The sequence below is a fragment of the Paralichthys olivaceus genome, chromosome 11 (genome assembly GCF_024713975.1).
Source record: "Paralichthys olivaceus isolate ysfri-2021 chromosome 11, ASM2471397v2, whole genome shotgun sequence".
NCBI classification, from domain to species: Eukaryota; Metazoa; Chordata; class Actinopteri; order Pleuronectiformes; family Paralichthyidae; genus Paralichthys; species Paralichthys olivaceus.
The window spans coordinates 5,750,115-5,774,027 of record NC_091103.1 but is presented as its reverse complement, the minus strand read 5'-3'; the positions used below and the strand labels follow the sequence as shown (position 1 = coordinate 5,774,027).

The window sequence follows — 23,913 nt, the reverse complement described above, 5'->3', positions numbered from 1 at the left end:
AAGTGCAAACTTACCATGGAAACAGACTTGATGACTGATAAAATCTCGATCCAACAAACCAATCACGTGGCTGGACAACAGGCCTGATGGTCATCTGTTTCTTCATTTAGGAAGACCTGCAGCATGAGCTCTGTTTTTACTTTATTCCCATAGGTCCACTATCCATCGAGGCACTGAGGGAGGTCACCAAAACATTTCACTGAAAGTCACCCATCAGGCTAGGAGGGTTCATGTTTACAACATATGGTTAATCTGCTGAAAATGAGAAATGACCTAACAGACACATGATGAGTGGTGGCAACCTGTTCAAACCCAGGACATTGCATACATGGTGCTGTGTGTGTATGTATCCCAGAACACTGAATTACCAAAATTATGATACGTCACAGTACTTTTCTCTGTTGCTCTCTATAAACCCAACAGGGCAGGAAAGTCAATGTGATCAGTCTCACTAGAATGGCCATGCAGCCTAAAAACTGTGTGTGTGTGTGTGTGTGTGTGTGTGTGTGTGTGTGTGTGTGTGTGTGTGTACGTGTGTCCATGAGTGTGTCTATGCGTGTGTGTGTAGCCCATTACCAACGTTTGAAGAGGTCATTTGGCTGTTGACTCCCAGACTCTGCTGGGAGCGGCTGTATAATTGCCATTCTAATTAGTCACTTTTGCCAGCCGGTAATTCATAGTAACCTTCAAGTACTTTTCCAATTCACACATACACACACACACACACGCACACAAACACACACACACACAAACACCAGCAACTACTCTTCCTTTATCACTCTCTGGTAATTGTTTCTTCTATTTTTGCCATTATAGGCTCTCAGACGCACAATTCTGAGTGCTTACAACAATTGACATGGTAATGGCTTCCATGTTGACACAGGGCTGATGATGATTTATGGCAATTATGTGTCAGTAAACAGCACTTTTGCCTTTTGAGTCTGGAGAAAAACAGTGTAGAAAATGAGTCTGCTTGAGAGCCTTTGCTTTAATGATACGAACAATCACTGAGCTTTTGAGACAACAATTTGACAAAATGTGTGATTTTCATACAAATTGTAGAAACACACAATATGAAGTGAAGCAGAAACAAATAGAACTCAAATTAAAGGCTTCACAATGACAGTGAATCAGTGGATTTACGCAGATTTTTGGTCAAGTTTTCTCACGATATGGAACTGAACAGCACTGTGCTAACTGCTGCTACATTGTCGGTCCTTGTCAGACCTGGTATTAAACTATTTTCCTGACTTTGTCTCCTGTGAACACTTATGTCACTGTCCAGCTCTAAATACAAATATTCACGTCCATCATTTGTATTCGCTAATTATGTTTTTCTGACAGTGTCAGTGTATGTGTCATGTATGTGGACTGAGAAGCGTAAATAAAGTGAAACTGTAGCGGGTCAGTGGAAGTCAGCTGAGTAGAAGGTGCTTCATATATGTGGCCCAAGGTACATTTAGGTTCACTGCAACAAAAACAATGTAGCCGCATTTGTCACAGACCGCCTCCGAATGTGGTGGTGAATGAGTGATCGGCTCTCAGGACGTATCGAGGACACATTTGTTCAAAGTTCGAACTTGCAGCTCAACACGGCAAATGTTTGCCAATGGCATCAAACATTGAGTTTTTTGCTAGATTTCACATGTGACACAGGAACTTTTCAATGGTTTTATCTCTCAGACTGATTGAAATCTGGTCCAAGATTGGTCCCTCAGTCAAGGAGTTAATGAAACTAGAGCCCCCTGATGAAAACTCACATTAGACCAAGGAGAACATTTAGCTCTCGGAGGTGATGGTGCCAACCACTTATTCAATTTGACATGAAACTTAAAGTTACAGTAACGTCCTGCTGTAGCTTTTTCGTTAAAATGTGATCATTTACTGGCTCATTTGGTACCCTACTGTCCAACCCTCCCTCCCCCACCCAATCCACTCCCTTCATCTGACACCTCTGCTTTCACTTTGTTTCCACAGTAACTTTCTCATTCCCTCTCTGACTCCTCCTCCCCACCCATCCCTCCTTAAAGTCACCTTGTTTCCATTGCTCATCAATCTCTGTTGTGGATCCTTCCTCCAGGCAGCTGGCCCTATAGGCCCTCCTACCCCCTCAACTCCCTACCTCCAACTCCTTCACTTTGTCTGTCCCCCACGCCTCCCTCCCTCCCTCTCGACAGTCCTGCTCCCGATGTCCACAATAGAAGCATAGAGACACCTGTACAATCTAATGCAATAGGTAACCCTGTGACAAATTCCATCTTTGTGAAGATTGTGTTGTATGCTTTACGAACTTAATGTAACTTCAATTTACAACTGATGATTTTAGATACTTAACATTTAGCCCCTTAGCTGAGGTGAGCACAGAGTTGAGTTTATTATCACTTTAGCCAGGATATAAATTAAATGTTTGATTTGTTTCCAAGGGTGTGCAGTCATGTACAATGCATATTGCCATTCAGCAGTAAGACATAAAAGTTCACAGTTATGCTGTCTGCTATGTTGTGATAAAAAGTTTTCAACATGAAAAATAGACCAGGGCTCTTGAAATAAACACGTTTTCTGCATGTTTGTGATGGATGTATTAGGGCCATGATGAAGGGAAAAACATTTTGAGATAAAGTAAAATTATTACGAGAATAAAGAAAGATCAGCCTGAAGAAGAATGTGGACCATCTTGTCAGGTTTGTGAAGGGGAAAATGTGCAGTATCATAGTTTCACAATGAGAATGCTTCAAGATTTTGGATCCAGATTTTTTTTTTTTCCCCTCTCAGAAGTAAAGGTGGAGGTATCATGGTGTTGTTTAGGGGAAGAGGTCAAGAGGGAATCATAGTGCAAAGTGTAATGTGAACAGCAGAGGACTGGTGGAGATGTGCAGAAAGTAAAAAGAATTGTATAACTGGATGTCCACAGGGAGGAAGGAGCTCCTGTGGCATTCAGTGGACAATAAGTCATTTTGAGCCTGTGGCTGGACGTGCTCCTTTGGCTAACTGAACAGCAGGTAGAGGGTTGGAGACAATGTCCATGATGAAAAGGAGTTTTGACAGAATCCTCCTCTAGACCTAGATGGCCTTCTAATCAGTTTGTAGAGTGTGTTGGTGTCAGCCACCTTCAGGCTACAGCTCCAGCAGGCCACACTGAGAAAATGGCAGCAGCCACCACAGGTCATATGGGTAGTTTTTATGACAAATGACCTATTCTGGCATCCAAGTCACATCTTGAACACCTATTCACTACTTTTCAAGTGATATTTGAAAATGAGACATGACAATGAACAACTATTCTGGCAGCATTATGAGTTACCCTCACAGTGAGATGACATCAGTAACACTCTCTAATCTGTACTCTACATATGAAGCTAGGACCAGGGTTGCCAACTATGTTCAATAGAAAGGATCAAAAGACTGCTTGAAAAGTTGTATGGGATCACGATAATTTGAATATTGGGGACATAATATTGTAACTATTGTATTCATATACTGTATATGCATAATTGAAAGAAAATATGTTTAAAACTTCATTCACTTCATATGTTTCAATAAGTTATTAACACATGAATACGCATCCAAATCTACCTCTAACTTTAAAAACTCCAGACTTGAAAAAACACATCAGAACTTATTAAACTCTTTTCATTTGGAGAAACTTAACTGATTAGTCAGCTTTCATTGAACTATAATAAAAAAAAATTACCCAGACAAACCACAGAGAACTCATTCACACCTCTTCTGATTAATGGACAGTGCATGATGCTGCCCTCCCCCACACAGTGAATACATTCAGTGCAGGAGTCACATTCACTTATGTTAGAGACTTTTACCCCAAACGTCACCAAAGTCACCAAATTATGTAGGGAAATCATTAATTTTTCAACAGAACTCGGAGACGGCTCACAGCAGTAGTTTGTCCCAAACTTCAGATCATGTCTGTTAAAAGTGTGAAAATCCTCAGGACGAATAGTTTATAGAACTCGGGCAGAGGGAGGTAGTTTTACTCAGCTTTGAGTTCATTGTTGATTTGTAGCTCAATGATTTCTTGTTGGAGGTTGCCTCAGGCACATCAGCTGGCTCCACATTAAAGGACTTAACAAATTTGTTCAGTTCCTTTTGTTTACTTTACATTTCCTGAAACTCCTCACCAAGTGCCTGAGGGAGTTTTGCAAACTCACCAGCACACTCAGATGTCATAGCAGGCTTCTGATCTTTCAAAGAAAGAATGTTTGTACATAATCCAGATTTTTACTTTGTCTATCAGCTCAGCAGCAGAAACAAAGCTCCTTCACTAATTCAGCTGAATGAGGTTACAGCTTCTTGGATATTAGCTTGCTAATGACAAAATGTGCCTGTATAACAGTGTCTCTGTGAGGATGTGGTCTTGTGAAAGCTGCTTGTCGGGCTCACAGACTCCAGAGAAGACCATTAACCTCATCCAAGAGTGTTTGTCCTTGCAGCTCATCCGGTTTAGCTTCCAGCTGTAATGACGCTCAAAATTGGCTTTTTTCATCACTGCGACCATCGTCCCTCACAAACAAGACACACTGGGTTTTCTGGCTTTTGTTTGACTTCAACACAAAAATAATAATTGTCCATTTTCTTTGGAAAGAGTGACATTCTATATCTTCTTTTATTTATTGACAATCACCATGATGTCTTTCAGCAATGACAAATAACAGTTATGAGTGCATTTCATTCAGCTTGCCCATGACCTGTCAGGCATACAGCGAAAAGGGAGCACCCAAAGAGACATGTTAGTCTACTAATTTATGAAATATATTTGTAACACAGAAAAAAATTGTTTTTTTGTTTTTTTCATGTTTATGAATTGCCTAATGGGCTGGATCAAATTGTCAGATGTTCCCCTGACTAACTGCTGTCTGTCATTGATTTTGTTTCCCAAAATGTTGGCGTTAGCAAATGAAAACTGTACGTCTTCCACACTTTTCCTTCATCTTTAAATTTTTTCTGATGTCATTTTTTACATTTTTCCTCCCTCGCTTTCTTTAATCTCAACCCTTCCTCTTTTCCCCACCGTCATCTTCCTGCCCCCGCCACCTTCCAATCTCAGATCACCTCATCTCTTCATTCTTCTACCTCCTCTATCTTGTTCTTCCATCTCTTGTTTGAAGTCTGAGGGTTGGGTTAGGTGACAGATCTCTTATAGACTTTTGAACTCCAAAGGACTTGAGGCAACGACTCCCACAGTCATGTTTTAACGGAGAGACAGGGAAGAAGAAAAGCGACTAAATAAACTGGGGCAAGAAAACGAGAGTGAGATAGAGGTGGGGCAGATTGCAATTTTGTTTTCTTCTTGCTGTCGAGTTCCCCAAGAGATGAGGAAGGATCTTTGATGTGTGATGTTTCCGTTCTCTACCTCCTTCAGTCTCGCTTTCACTTTCTTTGTCCTCTGGTTGTTTAACGTCCTCCCTCTACTTTGTTTGTGTGGTTATTTATTTCATTTATTCCTTCCATCTGTCAATTTGCATCAGGCACAGACACGGGAAAGTAGAGAGGTTTGGGAATACAGAACTTTTTGCTTTGGTTTCAGAAGCAATGCGAGCCAGAGCTGCTTTCCTAAACTTTGACTTTGGCTTTGAAGTTGACAACCAATGTTGTTGGATTGATATCTGTGCATTCATGTATGCATGCCTGTTAATGGGTAGGTGTTATTACAAGGGGTATATCCTTGTGGAATCACTGACTCACTCTAGCTCATACAAACACACACACACAAAACAATACACCCTGTGCACATACTCACAGAGGCCTGGGGCTTAATTCAGATGTGTTTAGCTTTGAGCTTGTGCTTACTGGATGAATCTTTGTGTTTTTTGTAGTTCTGAGGTTTTTAATGGACACTGATTCCACCACCTACTCAGACAAACACAGAATAGTCAAAGACACAACAAAGTCTTTCTGTTTGTGTCGCGCTGGCGTCTTCCCATGCATAGCAATGCATCTGCTTCCTCAAAGGCTGAACACCTGTCAGCCTGACTACAATTTCATTATCTAAGTTCTGCATACTATTTGTTTCAATGTCAAACAACAGCTGCTAGTAGAAATTTCTACAAAGTAAATGGTCAAAAGCAGTCAGCTGAGCATCTGATCAGAATTTTTTGTGAATTTAGATTGTGTCCTATTTTAATTTAGTTAATTTAATGGTAGAATAAAGTTTGTTGGGCAAGGCACATGATTCCATGGGACTATACTTGGTCTCATGATAGGTTCCATCTCCCGTTCCCTTATAAAGATTGGCCCTGTTTTGCACTGGGTGTAAGATAGGGCTCATAAAGTCTATAGCCACACTGCAGCAGCTTTATAATAGAATGATTTCACAACTCTGGAAAGTTATCAGTGGCACATAGATGATGACAGCAAATGACCACATTCACATTGGGAGGTAAACCATTGGCCAACAAAGCACTTTTCCAATTCACGATGCACTGGACTGGAGGGAAAATTTGGCCAGGCTCAACATTGTTATTTTGCCAGGGACCTTTGCAACAAACATTTTCTCTGTTGTGCCAACAGGAAAATGAATATAAATATTTACTGAAATGAATAAAGTGGCTGTGTTTTCTCATTCAGCACTGTAATCAGTCTGAACTCAATCTGCTGCCACTGCTGGCTACAATTGCTGATAATTTTTTCAAGATTGTGCAACATTTCCACAACTTTGTCAAAGGCTCATTATTTTTATTTTGGTTTGTTTAAAGTGATATTGAACCAAAAATACAATATATATATATATATATATATATATATATATATACTCTCGGTATCAAGTAATGACTCTTTGTAGGTTTAAGTTTCTAAATATAACCTAAAATATACCTAAAATTACTGAAACCAACTTTGAGAAAAAATGATTAAAAGTGTGACTTTATAGTTTGGTCCATGTCCCATCCACTGATATGGAGGAGGCAGAGTTTATCACCTATACTGAAGCCAGACACCAGGGGGTGAACAAGATGATTTGGCTTCACTTTTGGAAACAGTCTAGGCTCCATAAAGTGGCTGTATAAACTGTACTTTTAGTTTTGTCTTTAAAGACCAAAAATTCTATCTGAATTGTTCCAGTTCTATTCTCTCTTCACCTCCTCTGGTTTCAAAAGTAGTGCTGACATTTGTGGCTACTTAATTCTCTCCCTCCCTCTATCCCTGCGAGGGAACACCAACTGACACCCAGCTGGGCGGAAGCAGCTTCTTCTTCGGCAAAAGCTCCACGCCATCTCCGTCTTTTGAAGCCTGAAGGAGGAAGTCACCCACCAGGCACTCAGATCCCATATGGGCGCTAGCAGTCTTTGAAATAATGAACAGCAAAAAAGAGGCAAGAAGCGACAGAGCATGGAAGGGATAGTCTTCATGTGTAAATGTCAGAGGGATTAGTGTGTGAATGTACATAGCATTACACTTGGCAGCTGGGTAATGAAATGTAACCAGACTGGTAGAAAAGTCTCTAAAATCCAGGTGATAATACAACTGACACGTTAAAGATTAAGAGCGCAAGCATTTGACATTGTGTCTTCATGTGTCCCAGTGTCCTGCAGACACGTTGAAATCACAATATGAAATGCAGATTTACTTTGTGCGTTGTACATGTGTGTACATGTCCCAACATCCTAACAAGCTAATCAGTTAGTGATCACCTAATCAGTTTCAGTCTCATCTGCAGCAACATCAAAACAGCAATCAGATTATCTCCCCATTGATTCTGAGCACCGACTCAGCAGATCAACATGCTGCGTATGTGTTCAGCAGCTGTGCGGAACGATCACCAATGGGCCAGATGTTGCATCTCGTTCCTCAATAACAGTGAAAATGAACTGGATTGATTAGAAATCCCATCTGCTGCACTACAGCACCGTGTTATGGAGCGCCCTTCATTAGAGAGGGAGTTTACCCAAGGCTGAGTGTTCATAGGCTGTCTCAGGTTATATAAGAGGTGCTGAGAGGAAGAGGTGAAGCACCAGTCTGCTGAGTGTTGGCACTGCGGAGGTACAGATTAGCCTAAAGCAGAGGAAAGGGATGGGAGAGGTGAGTCGGACAGAAACGCACGAGTGGGCTGCAATCAATTAAAATGCACGGTAGCGACGGGGGAGATGGTCAAGCATGTTGAAGAGTGGTACATTCAAACATTTTTCAGAACAGGTGAAAAAGTTAATTTGCTAATGCATTTTCACAAGTGTTGAGCACAAGGGCGGCCATTCAGCTTTAAAACTTCACAAGCAAAAAAAACAGCTTTTTACTCAATGAATCCCATGAGCTGAAATATAAAATAAATCATCCTTCTTAACCAAAACTGTGCAACACAGACTCTTCCTCTGGGCACACACATCTCAAAGGCTGACATGAAGTGGCAAGATATTCACTTTTACTAATGTCACTTACATGAGTTCATGACACCACAGAAATATATACGATACATGTAAGAGAGAGAGAGAGAGGTATAAGGAGTCATGGTAGGAAACAGATGCCTCAAATTGCCTCAAATTGGCTGTTTGTACATTCTCTGTTGCAGCAATGAATGGTAATCACTCACACACATTATCACACTGCAGACTTTGGCACCTGTAGACAAACGTGTCATCATCCTGAGCCCTAGTTTACAAAAGGAGGATACTTTCATCCCAACAATGATTAATATGTCAGTCAATCTGTTGCTTCAAACATATGTAGCGTCAGTGTTAAGACATGGCAGTCTGTTGCAGGGCCGTTGGTTGACTGAGATCAACAGATGTTTTTTTTGGTGAACAGGAAGTGTTGGTTCTTAGGAGAGGACAAAGGTGTGCTCTTCAGTATTGTCCGTTTGGTTCTCAGTACAAACTAAAGGCCTAAAGGCTATTTTAATCTTCTGTGTCCATGATTTACCTTTGCTAAGAAGGTTATTACTTTGTTTGTTTGATTGGTTTGTTAGTAAGCTGAATTACACAAAAACTACCATATGGATTAATATAAAACTTGGAGGAAGGATAAGGCATAGGTCAGGAAAGAACCCATTTAATTGTGGTGCAGATTTGGTTCACAGGGCGGATCCAGGAATTGTTTTCATCACTTTCTTTAACATCGTGAGCGTTTCTTGACATTTTGGTTGATTTTTCACAGAATGATTCATGGATCCTGAGGAAAAAACATGTTGGGAACTGATTTCCTGTGTGTAATGTGTTGTAGAGTCATTGAATTAAAGGTACTGTGGGACTTTGGTGGAGGTATACGCACGCTACTATTTGTTCCTGCTTTGATGCAGTGTCACCACAGCACAGAGGATATTTATAGAGAAGAATGTACTCTCTTTAATTTAGCTGTCTCCTGGCCGGCTGCTTGTTGCATGTTTTTACTGAGACTTTTCTTCAAGCAGCTTATTATAATTCATGTTTCTTTGCAAGGCAACGTACTATGACCTTCAGTGGCCAATTATTATGACGTGAGCAAAGACGGCAGAGTCCCAAGTCCGTGTTAGGATGAGGAGGACATGGTGGATGGGTCAACAAAACCAACAAAAGTACATACACACAGAAGGCTGTTGTTTGTTTCCATATGAAACCTTAAGTCAGGGCTGTTTTGTTTATCCATGACTTTTCCATAACCATCAGCATATGTTTTTTCTTGTAACCATGACTACAAAGGCTCTGTTACCTTAAGTAGGTCCTTAAATTTTAACCAAACCACAATCTTCTCCTGAATCGAACCAACTATTTGGTTAGACCAAACATGACCTTCACACAAGGTTACCTATGATTTTTTTCATTGCTACTTTGTCAGCGAAGGCCTGCAGCTGTCATGAGGGTTATCTGAGGAAGAGGACAAGTCCCCTTTTAAGATTGTTTAAGATGGAGGATTTGTTGTTTTTAGGAATGAACGCTGAGCTGGCATTACCTGGCAAAACCATCTGCTGTATAATAGTGAGCAAGAATGCATTGATCCAAGCCACTTTAAATTTAGATTTTAAGCACTTGTTTACTCTCTTGTGAGTATTGAGCTTCTTATCAAGGCTGCTGTCAGCACTGAATTTTTAATATCTCAGGGTTTGAACAACCTGGGGTGGAATTCACTTTCTACATTTTAGGCAATGAGTCAGTTTTTCTGTTTGAGTCACACTTCTTTCAAAACAATACTTTGAAATCCAGTATATTAATTATCTACATTTTCACCAGAATTCAAAAATTATTTCTGGAATCGTGGAATTGCTTTGTGACTGACAATTTTGCAGAAAATTTCATTCGTCAACTCACCAAGAGTTGTCTCCAGCGATGGAAACCAACACCTTTGTTAACTATGTGTTCCATCACTTCTTTGCTTCTTTTGAAGATAGCATTCTAACCAGCTAGGCCCACCCAAACTGCCCATCTCATCACTTACCAGTATCGAGTCACTGTAGTGTTCATTCTGAACAATTAATAACAATAACGACTTTGACTATCATTAAATTAATTGGACTCAAACACATTCTGTATCCTGTGAATTCTGTGCATGAACAATGAAGCATCTCGTCACCTCTGAAAACAAAATTATGATTAAGAACCACCTCCAGAACAATACTGAAATCTACTTTTAGGAATCAATGCATAAGCTGGTGAACTACATTGGAAACAGAAGGCGAAGGACCACAGAATCTGTGTTATGTCTGTTTCTCCTTCTCTCATCCTCAGATCTGTGACAAGGAGTGGCATTACTACGTCATCAATGTGGAGTTCCCAGTGGTGACGCTCTATGTGGACGGAGTGACCTACGACCCCTACCTGGTGACAGACGACTGGCCCATCCACCCCTCACAGATTGATGTGCAGCTGACAGTCGGGGCCTGCTGGCAAGGTGGGTGGGCAGAGCCACTTAGAGTCAGTTCATTATTTTAATAGAGTTAATTCATCCTGGAATTAATAAAAAATTTAACAATTTAGCTGAAACAGAAGTTTCAATATAGAAATCACAGGAGAATGAGATATTTGGGGCTTTTCCCTGCTGATTGAATTCTGCGTCTGTCTGTGGGCAAGTTCAAGAACATACATAATACTGTCTGATGTACTGTTATTAAAGGAGCCATTGAATGTTGAACATGTTTTCTGGCCCTGAATGAACAATGTAATTATAAGAAGAGCACTTAGTCTGCCTTTGACAAACAGTTGAACCAGTCTGAATGAAGGCGTACAATTACACTGTCCTCCAAAGTGATAGCTGCCACTAATTGCACAAGGGCAGAGTAAAGGGCACTTTTTCACACGGTACCAACTTCCCCTGATTTGATTGCCCAAATGAGACTGCTCAATGATGCTTAGCCTCCGATGAAGAGTCCTGATATCTCTCCGTGCGGTAGCAGGAACAGGAGCAGGCTATCTTGCGATGCTTTCAACTGAGGCGGTGACAACCCGCACCCAATACCCAGCTCATTCTCCTCCTCCCCTCCCATTTCTTTCATTGAACATGTGCGAGCCCTGAGGAGGATTAAAAGGGCCTTGAATAGAGGAAGGACTTCAGAGACATATGTCTGCTCCTCTAGTTCGGGGCTAAGCCTCTGAAACGAGTTGTAAAGGCAATACTGATCTTAAAATAAGCCATTATCCACAGCAGGCTGCCTTTTCAAAGCAAGGAAAGAGGCATTTAAGTGTCCAGCATCTTGATTGCAAAAATGAGCTTGCCTATTGTCCAACCGGCTTATGGTTGCTCTGAATGGGGATTTTTTGTTCCTTTTTTCTTTTTTTTTTGCTATAGTAAAAAGGAATTCAGCATATGCTGTGAACCATCCGATTGCAATGTCTGGTGCGTTTTCCCTGGTGTTGGCATGTGATGATTTAGAGTTCAGACAGGATATGACATGATATAGCATGGGATGGCAGAGTAAATAAAACATTTGTCAGCTCAAAGCAGTGGGGTTGCATGCAACAGTGATATTTTGCAATATTTAATTAAATTTCATGATGGAGTTTCATGGTTCATAACACTTAACTGGCCTGTCAGCATTGTCTAATAGAAATTGATTCTGTCCTGACCACAGTTAATGAATATAATTTAGAATAATCATATTGCAGATATTTATCCAAAGAAGCCATTCCACCGTGCTGTGGTGAAATTTTACAGCTTTAGTCAGTGTGTAAATTTTTTGCAATGAATCCTGCTTCAGTCTCCTATTATGGGCCGCTAACTAACATGAATCAGCTTTTATTAGTAGAGTTTTACACCTCGTCTACACAGTCAGCATAGTGTGAGCAGCAGCTGCATGAGCTTATGGTGCCTGATATTGGATGTATCATGTGGACTTATTTTTACCGCTTTTGGTTTGTTGTTGTGTGTAATAAGTTAGTTTCTGATTTTGGTGCAAACTTAAATTTGGCAGCACCCTAAAGGATCAATTATGCTAATGTTAGATTGGTCCAGCCAATGTATCGGTGGGACCTTAGCACAGTGACTCCATGTCCTGATTGCTGTTGTGCAGACTCTTACACTGTTCTTAAAAGAACAAATATATAAAACGTTTGTGTTTGATACCTGTTTGTGTACAAAACACTGCATTGCTCATTAATGTACATAAATCATACTGGTGTGACCCATTGCTTCAACAAGGCATTGAATTCTCTGGCCACAATGATTGAACTTTTTCATTCAGTCCTATTGTCTAATAGAAGAGTTCACCACCCAGCCTCCCTCCTTGACCTTGGAGAGTAAGTGCTGTCTGTGCACTTTTCACACAGTCAACTTACATTTTACCCTCTGACCTTGTGGAGTTTGTTCATGTTCAGAAGGGTGAGACAGTCAGACAGCAAAGAGCAACACAGTCACCTCACCTCATTCTTCTTTTTCCTCAGCTGTGTAATCGCACACTGTTGCATTAACTCTCCAGCTTCGAGCAGAAAACAGGCAGCAGGAAGTGTTGATGGTTACATACAAGCACAAATTGAAACAATTAATAATGAATACACAATAAGTATCTGTATATAAACAGTGTAATGGATGAATACAGGCAGACAGCCTCTAATGCAGGTATATGTACAGTAAATCACACAGTAAGCATATCTCTCACGCGTATACTTAAAGGTACAGTGTGTAGAATTTAGTCACATCTAGTGGTAAAATTGCATGTTGCAGCTGAACACCCCTCACCTCACCCTCCCCTTCACAGGGGGCAGAGAACCTGTGGCAGCCTTCCGTTGTCATAAAAACTCCAAAGGTGTTTAGTTTGTCCAGTTTGGACCAATATAAAAAACATGGCGGCCTCCATAAAGAGGACCCCCTCGATGTAAATATAAAGTATTTGTGTAAAAGGTTAATTCTGGGGTAATAAAAACAACAATTCATACAATTTTGATGAAACACACTCGTGAAAACATCATGAGGATTATTTTATATTCAATTTGTGCCAATAGATCCCTTTCACCCAAATCTTACACACTGAACCTTTCAGTAATGATCCTGCTATGATCCCATGCCTCGGCACATTCATCTGTTGCTCCTCTGAAAATGACGCAAATATTGCAGAGTAAAGAAGAGAGTGAAGATCTATAGAGCAAGGAGGGCTGCACAGCAGAGCTGACACCAAATAAAAACCAGTCTCTGTAAAGTGGGATGATCAGCTGTTTTATCACCCGTATCATTCCCGCTCCACAGCGTCTCAGTAATCCCCTCTCCTCTGCTTTTCTTTTTTTACCCTCTGTCTGAGACCCTTAATGGTTTCTCTGGCCAAGGCCAAAATTGATAACATCTGTCAGGAAGGGACTGAGTGAATAGGTGGATATCTAGAGAGAGGAGAGAGGAAAATAAGGGAAGTAAATAGTAACTACTGGAAGGAGTGGAGAAGGTAAGGGAGCAGGTGAAGCATAAAGAAAGAGGCAAGAATGGATTCTGTGCTTTGGCATAGTTTGTTATATGAGAATCCAAATGTGACTCTGTGTTTTTATGAGATAGACTCCACTCCCCTGATTATCTGGTACCTGGCAGGTATCAGCACGCGCAGGAGACGGCTTTAAATATGCAGGAGGCAGCTTTAAATATGTAGGAGATGTCTTTAAATATGCAAGAGGTGGCTTAAAATACACAAACAGGTGTGGTTATTGTTCTGAATTGAAACAAGAGTTGAACAGGCAACAATCCAGTGACGAGTAAGTGAGATCAGAGTGGACCTAACACACTTCACACAGAAGTGTGAATAATGTCCTTTACAGCATATTTTGATTGCAGAAACACCAACATGATCCATAACCAATACATTTGGTTTACACAGGATTTTTACAGTGCATGAAATTGAGTGTTCATGGCTGTTGATTTGCTTGTCATCGTTTCTATTGTGCACCGCAGATAAGACAGTTTGCAGTGATAACAGTGGCAGATTTACCATTTGGAGTTCCTAGTAAATTTTGAAACAGTGGGTCCACAATGTCAAACAAAGACTCCTCTTTTTGAGAAGTTGTCGATTTTGCTGCTGAAATGTCATCGGGGGGGTTGTCAGCTTAAGATACCTAAATATAAGCTTCATGACTTGGTTGTTGTAACACAATAATAATGTATAAGAAGTCTTTTTGGCACTTTAGACCCAAACACTTGATAATATTCTCCTTGTTCTTGTGTTGCATGAATTAGGTTAAGTCCTATATTATTCATGTGTGATAAAAATCAGACAGTAAGGGGAAGGAGTGGGAAGTTTGATAGCTGCCCCCATATGTCTAAATATACTCAGTGTATTTTTATATCTTCCCAGTTAAGACAGGCAGGTGGCAAGCTACTGGGTTAATATGGTCCCCTGTGTACCTCACTGGTAGGACTCTGCTATCTGCTCTAGGGGTAATAAGGGAGCTCTACTCAACTAGCCATAGAGGGCAATGTAGCTGCAGGTCAGCAATCGTAGATATGGTTCTAAAGTCGAAGGTCTGCAGTGCATTTCTGTCACTTTTTCACACCAGGGAAGTAAGGCATGATAAAGTGTTTCCAGCGGTGCTCCCAGCTGTGTCTCCACCTGCACTGGTTGACTCTTTCAGAACCTAGAAAAATAACCGAGGGAAGTGATGAATGTGTCTGTCGCATCAGCAGGAAATTATTGGAACCTGGGTCAAGCTTGGCGCTGTCTGATAACGTCAAGGTTTTTTTTTTTTTTGAATGAGTATTTCCCCAACCCCACTTACTGTTGAATATTAAAGAGTACTTCCTCCTGTCACCAACTGGATTGTCTGTCCCACGGAATGATCTCTTCCAGCTGACACTAAGAAAGAAAGTAGCTGGTGGATTGGAAGTGCACTGGAATTGCTGTAGTAAACTCATAGACTGTATATAAAGAGAGTAAACTACACCCTCAGCTCATGGTAGACATCTTGAATACCAATGCCACAGTCTTGTATGTGTCAACCGGTTTACCAACATAAAACTATAAAGGTTTAACAAGAAGGGCACTATTGACCAGGGTCTTAGAGCTCTAGTGTTTGGATATATCCATTTCTTTCCTCTCATCTTTCAACCCCCGCAGATGATGGTAATGTTATGAGAATTAATGTTACAAACAAGCATACTGTCCATTGAGACAAACTGTGGTTGGGGCAGACTAAGTGTGATCAGGGAAAGCTCTGCTTGCCAAGAAATGTAAGGTTTACAATTTTAGTTATAAAATTTTTAAGCCATGAGGGTCAAGCATTAATGGTTGAAACACTCATGTCTTGCTCCTGGCAGCGCTGAGGCAAGATTTTGACTCATGACAGGGGAGCAGAACAGCAACTGACAGATTTTTGCTTTCACTACTTTGGCCTTCAACCCAGCTATCACCCACGGGTCCTCCAGTGCCCACATATGACCCTTCAGGTTGTGCCAGTGACACCCATCTGCCACAGCCTTACAACATGACTGTATAGTTTGTCAACTCGTGGGACCCAGCTAGAGTTATATTTGTCTGCAGTGTGACAATGATTGAATCTTGAGCGGAGCTGCCCAGTCTGCTTTTTATGGCCACAGAAGAAGGAATTAGGCCACACTGGCTTCATTAGAGTGATTAGATGGGAATAATCAGGAAAAGATTTGCAGAGCTGGCAGGAACCGATATGAATTGTGCATAGAGCCTCTTGAGGTAGAATCATTTCTACAGATGGTTCACCATATGCATAGGTTGAGGGAGTCCAAATTGCTAAGCAGTAAAGGGTATTTGGGAGGTCACTCAATGCACCCAGATTGTTTTTGAGCTAGAAAATAAAGAAAGGTGTGTACAGGGTGTGTTGAAGGTGAACCATTAGCAGCTGGCTATAAGGTCAGAAGGCAGTTTAGAACAACAGGGGAGCTACTTTCATGTTCCACTCAACTTTACCAGCCCAGTTGATTAAGGAACATAGAGAATGTGCCTATAATGCCAAGGTCCTAAATAGAGCGACATTCAAATGATTGAGTTCTTCTCTTCCTCCCATGCTGGTGTTGATTCCAACAGTGGGGCTTAAGACCACTCCCCCAAGTTGGAATATAAGAGCTAAAATCTAGGTTGCAGTAGTGTAGCAGCTGTAGATACCTGAACTAGTTTGGAGCATATGTATGAGAGCAGTGTCAGGGAGGTGCAGAGAGACACCAGACAGACACATTGATATAGAGCCAGAAAGACTGCCCGTCAGTCATGGCTCCACTGCATCCTCCAAATGTGTTTGATGAATTAACAAGGACAGATCTTTTTTGATAATTAATCTTATTACATGAAGGAACTGCTCTATACATTCAATGCTTTGATGCATTAATGCCAGGAGAGGAAGAGGAAGTGAGGAGATACTTAAAAGAAAGGAAAGGAAGGTGGAAGGTGATGCTTTGATACCTGTCAGCTAATGAGTCTTCAGAGGGCGTACATTAAATCTGTTGACTTTTCCTTTACCCTTATTTAGCTTGGATGGGCCAGCCTGGGTAACATTTGCACTTTTACAGCTGCACTCAGCTGCAAACATCCAAAGGCCAATTATAACCACAATTTCTTCATCAGGGCTCATGATTAACTTAGAGACAAACATGACACCATGGTAGTGATTACTGTACATTAACCTTAACCCGAAATATATGTCTATACTACTTAGATGTTCAGTGATGCATTATATTGCAGGGTATGAAGGCATTTTCTGAAATATTGTACTATGTGTGTATGGTTATGTGTGTAGGTGGGGAGGTGACCAAGCCGAGGTTCACTCAGTATTTCCGGGGCAGCCTATCCGGACTGACCATCCGACCAGGGAAGATCGAGAGTCAGAAAGTAATTTCCTGTCTGCAGGCCTGCAAAGAGGGACTGGACATCAATTCCCTTGAGAGCCTGGATAAGAGCATAAAGGTAGTCACACACATACACAAAAACACACACTTTGATCCTAGTTGATGCAAGAATACTGTTTCTGTAAATCACCACAGCTGAATTGGCAATTGGCTTCCCCACCCCTTCATATCCAGCCACCCACCAAAACCCAATGCTTTCTATCAAATTTAATCTTTTTTTCCCCTCTCTCTTGAGCTTTTCTGTCCATGGAGCTCATGCTGTGCTACAGCAAAGGGAGGCTTGCCAGCATCTTGACGAGACAAAATGGCATGAGGTGGCGGATTTGGAAGAGGAGGAAAACTTCTCTAGGGTCTAGTGTATTTTTATCTCTTCACTAGTCTGGCTCCCATTATTCCTGGGGGTTTGGGGGTGGGGGTTCAGGACAGCATTTAGCCAAACAGGTGGAGAGCGCAATCAGAGGAGGATTGCATGCAGGGAAGGAGAAGGTAGAGGCAGGTAGCAGCAGGTACGTATAGTGAAAGAGAACAGAAAATGAGAGCAGACAGCAGGAGGAGAAAAGGTGTGAAGGGGAAAATGACAGAGGACATTGAGTGTGTGGGGAGTCCCATGGAGTGCTGAAGTACTGACAACCTGCTGCTGAGAACCATTTTAGAGACCTCAATGTAGATACAGCCCATTGGCTATACTTGTGAGTATACTTGTAAAGAGAGACAACTTATTATTCGCAGTGTTTCTTTGGTTTTGGGATATTTGATATGCTGTTGTTTCCATATTCATTATCTGACCTCACATTGGTTTCCATTCATTTCCATCCACTATGCAAATCCATCTGAAAAGGCCTGAAACCACCAGGGCTTCTGGTTGGATGCTAGAAGGGAGATGACCGTGTATCCAGAGTTGAGGTGGTGTAAGGCTGGAGAAGGGTCACTCATTGATCATGGTACAGAACCAGTGACTGAATTAGTGACAACAGACACAGGAAAACATGCGGAACAGCTTTTTTGAGAAGTGGGCTGTATTAAAATACTGTACACGAGTACAGAGAAGGAAACAGATAAAGAGCTGACACCAGCTGGAAGAATGTAAAGTGATGTCATGAATATGCACATAAGCACATTGTGTTTCCACAAGTTTTAATCTACCTTTTTGATTTTGCACAGTGAGAACTCATGATCCAATCATATAGGTTTTGATCTAGTCTTATTATCGTCAAAGTCACACTGCTGTTGCATGGAATTGCAGGGCCAACGTGATGATGAGCAGGTTTCAAGTCCCTGGAAGCTGACAATCAGAACTCTGTTCAGTGAAACTCATAGAAATCAATGGCTGCCTGTTAGGAAGAAATAAAGCAACAATCACTTGCTAAACAGTATTGACTGGTTAACATTTTCATGTCCTCAAACTCACTCATTGACATGAGATATACATGTTTTTATGTTTAAATGTACAGTATGATGTGTTGAAGCTGCACAACCTTTCAGCTGTCAGCTCAATGTTGCATGTTTGTTTTAGGAGAGTTTGACGGGGCTCCCTGCAGATACTCCTGGATGGACCCTCTGCCGTCTTTCTTCCATTCGTTGTCAATGTCCATCTCATGTCCCTGGTTTCTCTTTCCACAGTTCCACTTTAACCCAGCCCAGTCTATACTGGTGATGGAGGGAGAGGACTTGGAGAACATGAACACTGCTGTGAGGAAAGTTTCCTACATCAACTCTCGCCAGTTTCCCACACCAGGCATTCGACGTCTGCGCATCTCCACGACCGTCCAGTAAGAGAAACATTTCCTTTTCTTTCTCGTCCTCGTAGTTAGTTTTCTGTACTTGTCCTCCTTTTTGTTCTTTCATATGTCCTACTACCTCTTTTTTCTCTGACTCTTCTCGCAGATATCAGAAGTGTTAACCTTGTTCAACACTTCTCTGTAGTGTTGAGACACAGCAGATATCATTTGTGTCTGACCGATCCAGTATTCCTATACATTCCTCTCTCTCTCTCTCGCTCTCCCTCTGCTGTCACCCTCCTTATGCTTTAATACACCATTTTCTGTGCTTTGTTGCCACCAGGGGCCAGTTCTTACATTTTCATGTCATGTATTAATAATTCTGCCTGGGTTATGCCAGGAATGAGGAATGAGAGAAAGAGAGATACAAAAAGAGAGAGTGTGTGAGGGGAAGAGAGTGCTGGCTTTCTCACCTTGGCAGGCTACCATTAAAATTCATGATTGTTTTAAATATATGTAGACCCCTGCAGCAGAGCCCTGGGGGTTCACTCGCCGCCATTCTGTTGGGTTTGATGCATGACTGCGGGCTCAAGAACTTCATCTAACGCAGAAGAGGCGCGTGTGTGTGTGTGTGTGTGTGTGTGTGTGTGTTTGTTACACAGGCTGCTGGAGATGAAGGATAGTCATCGTAGCAAGAGGTACAATGATCATCAAGGTCTATGTTATGCTAATGACAGCTAAACTTGCATCACTGCTAAATATTGTTTACAGAAAGTTTTCCTCACAGACTATTGACTGGCCTGCAAGCTACCAGAGTGTGTGTGTGTGTGTGTGTGTGTGTGTGTGTGTGTGTGTGTGTGTGTGTGTGTGTGTGTGTGTGTGTGTGTGTGTGTGTGTGTGTGTGTGTGTGTGTGTGTGTGTGTTGATATAAGCAATGGTAACAGTGTGAAACACAAGTAGATATTTGTGGCTGGTGTGTGAGAGTGTGTCCAATCGAGAACATGCACAGTCTCATTAAGAATGTGTATTAAGCTCTCAGTATGTAGCTTTTATGCTCACATCCTGCACAGACCCCAGTAAAACAACTTCTCCTAAAGTCGGTTATTTACGCCAGGAGGCTGAAACGTGGCCTCCTGCCATAACATGTCAGCAGCTGCTGAAAAACCTCCCCTCACTGCTACAGACAGCATCAGTCCACACAAACAAACAGAGAGGATGATTCATTCCTGGAGATGCAATCAGACTTGCTTATTGCTAACTCTTTATAAATGCAATTCCTGCAGGCGCTGAGAAAATGTTTAAGCCAACAGCGCTAATCTTAACAACCAACCCTAAGGCCCCCTGTCATATTTTATTTTTTGGGATGGACTTATTCCATTTCTGTCATGGAGAGTGGTTCAGAGACACATAAATACATAACCAGTTTTTCTTTAATTAATAAACCGTCAACATGAATTAGAACTTCATTTAAACCGATTAGACATCAGCTCAAGTTGTAGTTTAGCCACTCTGGAGATAAAGGAGTTCAGCAAACTCCACAAACCACTTGATGAAGAACAAGGGTGGTGTCAACCACACCCACACAGTACTGAGAACAGGTCTAACTGGAAGAGTAAGTTTAAAAGACAAATAAAATAAAAATGATTGAAAATACCTTCTTAGCATCCTAACCCCTTTTTTGCCATGAATAATAGCATATTTTTATTTTATTTTTTTATTTATACATTAGTTTAAATTGGTGTAAGTAAAAAAAAACGGAATAACATAACTAGAAGTGCTAATTTAGAAGTGCTAATAACAGATAATGAGCATTACACTTAAATAAGAAAGATTGATGTATATGATCTCTGATCTAGAGACAGATGAGCTCTTTTTTTTAATTAAGTTGTATTGTTATACATAAAATAAGCTTACTAACCAAAACTAGATTCCTTTAACTTTACCCACATTTAATAAAAGTAAATATACAAACAAATAAAGCTTAGAAAATATTAAACTGAATAAATGAATCCAGTAAATTAAAGCTGATATCGGTCAACATGTCACTGGTTAATGGTTAAAGATTATTTATCTGTGTCAAACAGAGACCTAAGAATAATAAACTGTACATGTGTATAGACAACACACATAAATCAAATAAATGTACTTATATATCATATCCATGATGTAAAACAACCTGTGAGATGATGCTACTTGCTGTTGAACTGAGAACTCCTGTGTACTAGTGCAGGTGCTGAGACAGTAAATGTGTCTCTGTGTTACGGCCAAATGATTGGATTTTATGAGCAGTGTTCACGAGGGTTTGTATAGGTGGTGTTTCTGGCTGTTTGCGCTCCAGCCCCAGATGAAAGATGTGTTCAGAGATTGATCATAATGAAGCAGTAAAATGCAGGTAAATGTTTTCAGCTATATCAGAGAAATGTGCACTTGACTTTTTGAGCACTGGACATAAGGCTCAGCCTTAATGTTGATCAAGTTAAATTGTATTGCTATTAGCCATCGACATTGTGTCTGTGACCAGTGTTGTTCAATTCAAGTTATTTACAGACAAAACAAGAGAATAGGCAGAAAAAGATTTATTTAAACTGAGATCTGCTGAAAAAACCTACAGACAGTATCAGTCTAACAAATAAACAGAAGTGTTAATTAATTCCTCCAAATGCAATTAGATTTTATTCAAGCTGGCATTTAATAATAACTGCAATTACTTCAGGCATTCAGAAAATAAAAGTTACCAGCGTTAATCTTTGCAACAACCCTTTTAGGCTCCCTTGTCATATTTCTTTATAATTAAGTTGGACCAGCTCCAGGTCTGTTTTTTCAGCTGGCCCTCACAGCAGCCATGGCTTTGCATCACTGACTTTGTATCTCCCACTGCTGTCGAGAATGGCTTAGTGCCCGCACAGCGAACAGACACACACCACCGGCCGTCGCCACTGGATAGAAAAGGACAAACACCACGATGCCCCGAAACATGTTGTTGTCTCACACTGTAGCCTTAGACAACTGCAAAGGATTAGGAACAATAGTTAGTTTCTCATCCCGCTGTCAGGCATCATCAGCAGAGTTAAAGCCAGTAAGTAGCTTTCTGAATGTACTGTAGAGCTGTGCCTGAAGCAGCTATTATATGATGTTTTGGTTTATTAGAAGAACAAAACAATGAAAGTGCTTAACAATTTTGTTATACATCCACCAGTGGTGAAACCAGGGTAATTCCTGACCATTTTGGTGCCACAGAGAGAAAAGATCTTGCAGTACTCTAGTACATTTGCATGAGTGCCGATGTCCTTGGTTAGTCGCAAGTCCAGTTTTATTTCAGTTGATTATTTGTCCCTATATCATAGAAAACATCTACACAAATGCGTTTAAACACTTAAGCTACGTTTACAACTGCCATCCACGCTGATGCGTTGTAATTCTCATTTATGCTGCCTTTAAGTATGAAAAGAGATACGTCCAATTATTATAATTATAATTATTTAACCATCACTTCCATGTGCCCTTCATGTTCGCATGGTTGTTAAGAAATATATCCACTAGAGGGCAGCGTAGAGTCCAGAGTTTCTGACACAAAGGCCAAAGTGGCAGCGTTGTAAAAGGTGGTGGTCCAAAGTTCTACCATCGTTGAAATGTCTTCCTCATGTCTTATGGTCGGATTTGTGGCGACACTGCCCCCCCCCCACTACGTCCATATCTAACGTTGGTCAGTCTGGTTGTGCAGAAACTGAGACTTTAAGAAGACTGTTAGAAAATAAATCCTTGTGTGTTTTCTGGTGTGTTAGAATGGAAGGAGATTATTTCTGATATATATGAAGCAAAAAACGTTCACCTGAACGAAGATTGTTTTCATTTTTCATTAGAGTGGACGAAGCCTTAGTCTGTATCATGCTTTAAAATTAGCTGCCTGAAGCAATTTTGAAATTGAGAGTCTGTTATATAGGGAGCGGTGAATGAGTTTAGTAGGGTGAGTGACACAGTTTTAATATTATAACTGTGCATCTGTCGCCAGAGTTCCCCCCCTCTCTTACAGGTGTGTCGGGCACAGTGAGCAGTGGGTTTTTTTCACATTATAAAACCATATTGGATGTAAATGTAACAGATTTTAGAAGCAGATTGGGCTCCTGAAATTAGTCACAAAAACAATTTCCGTGCTTTGGCGTCCCTCCAGCTGTTGGCACAGTGGTCCAACACCTAGTGACAGAGTCCAGGCGTGAAGTCACTCACAGGGAAAGCAGACCGTGACGGGATGAGTGTTAGAGATGGCAAAGATTCCAACATCGAAGAGCGTTGATGATTGTTTTGTTGAATTTGAGGTATTTAATAAAAGGCACATCGTTAAAAAAATTCTGAAATTGCTAGAATGCAGAATGAGCCTAAATAATCCCCCGGGTCGTGCTACATGGATTACACAGAATGATAATGTTCATGCAAAACAAATATTCTGAACAAACCAAACCTCTCTTTCACAGCCAGTTTTTACCTTTTCATGAAATTTCACCAGATGGGAAAATGTGGCGATTCTGGGATTGTTCGTATTTCAAATGAGAATACAGGTGGGAAACACACGGCGCACACACCAATCAATCCCCATCACACTAATTAATTTGAATATGTGTGTGTATGTATGTTGCAAATCAGCGTGTGTGTTTGTGCGCTCAAAGCTAGCAAGCTAAAGTCCTTGAGAGCTGATACGATTTGGTCCATTTAAGGTAGCCATTGGAAGCTGTGCATTTAAACACATGCTATCGCACGCTGACAGGCGAGCAGGGAGGCAGACGTGCACGTATGAAAACACAGCGGGTGCACTGCTGCAGGTCTGTGTGTGCCGCCTGAGCCCTGACAGAGCGTTTCAGCCCCTGAATCACTGCATGCACTGTGGTTTGGATTTGGACTTCAGCAGCTGTGGTTTTAGTGCTGCTAAGAGGTCCTGGTTCTGTCGATAAGCTTTATTAGCTGATGTTGTGTTTCATGGTTTTACATCCTGATGCCGCCGAGGTAAACA

At 41.1% G+C, this 23,913-nt stretch overlaps 1 protein-coding gene across 1 annotated transcript in view; it reads left to right on the top strand.

Moving 5' to 3' along the window:
• Window positions 1-23,913, top strand: part of LOC109634392 (calsyntenin-2) — a 224,949-nt gene that overhangs the window by 185,736 nt on the left and 15,300 nt on the right. Inside the window, exons 9-11 of the mRNA XM_020094859.2 lie at window positions 10,644-10,806; window positions 17,085-17,251; window positions 18,814-18,962. Of these exons, the coding sequence (XP_019950418.2) occupies window positions 10,644-10,806; window positions 17,085-17,251; window positions 18,814-18,962 (479 nt within the window). The remainder of the gene's footprint in view (window positions 1-10,643; window positions 10,807-17,084; window positions 17,252-18,813; window positions 18,963-23,913) is intronic.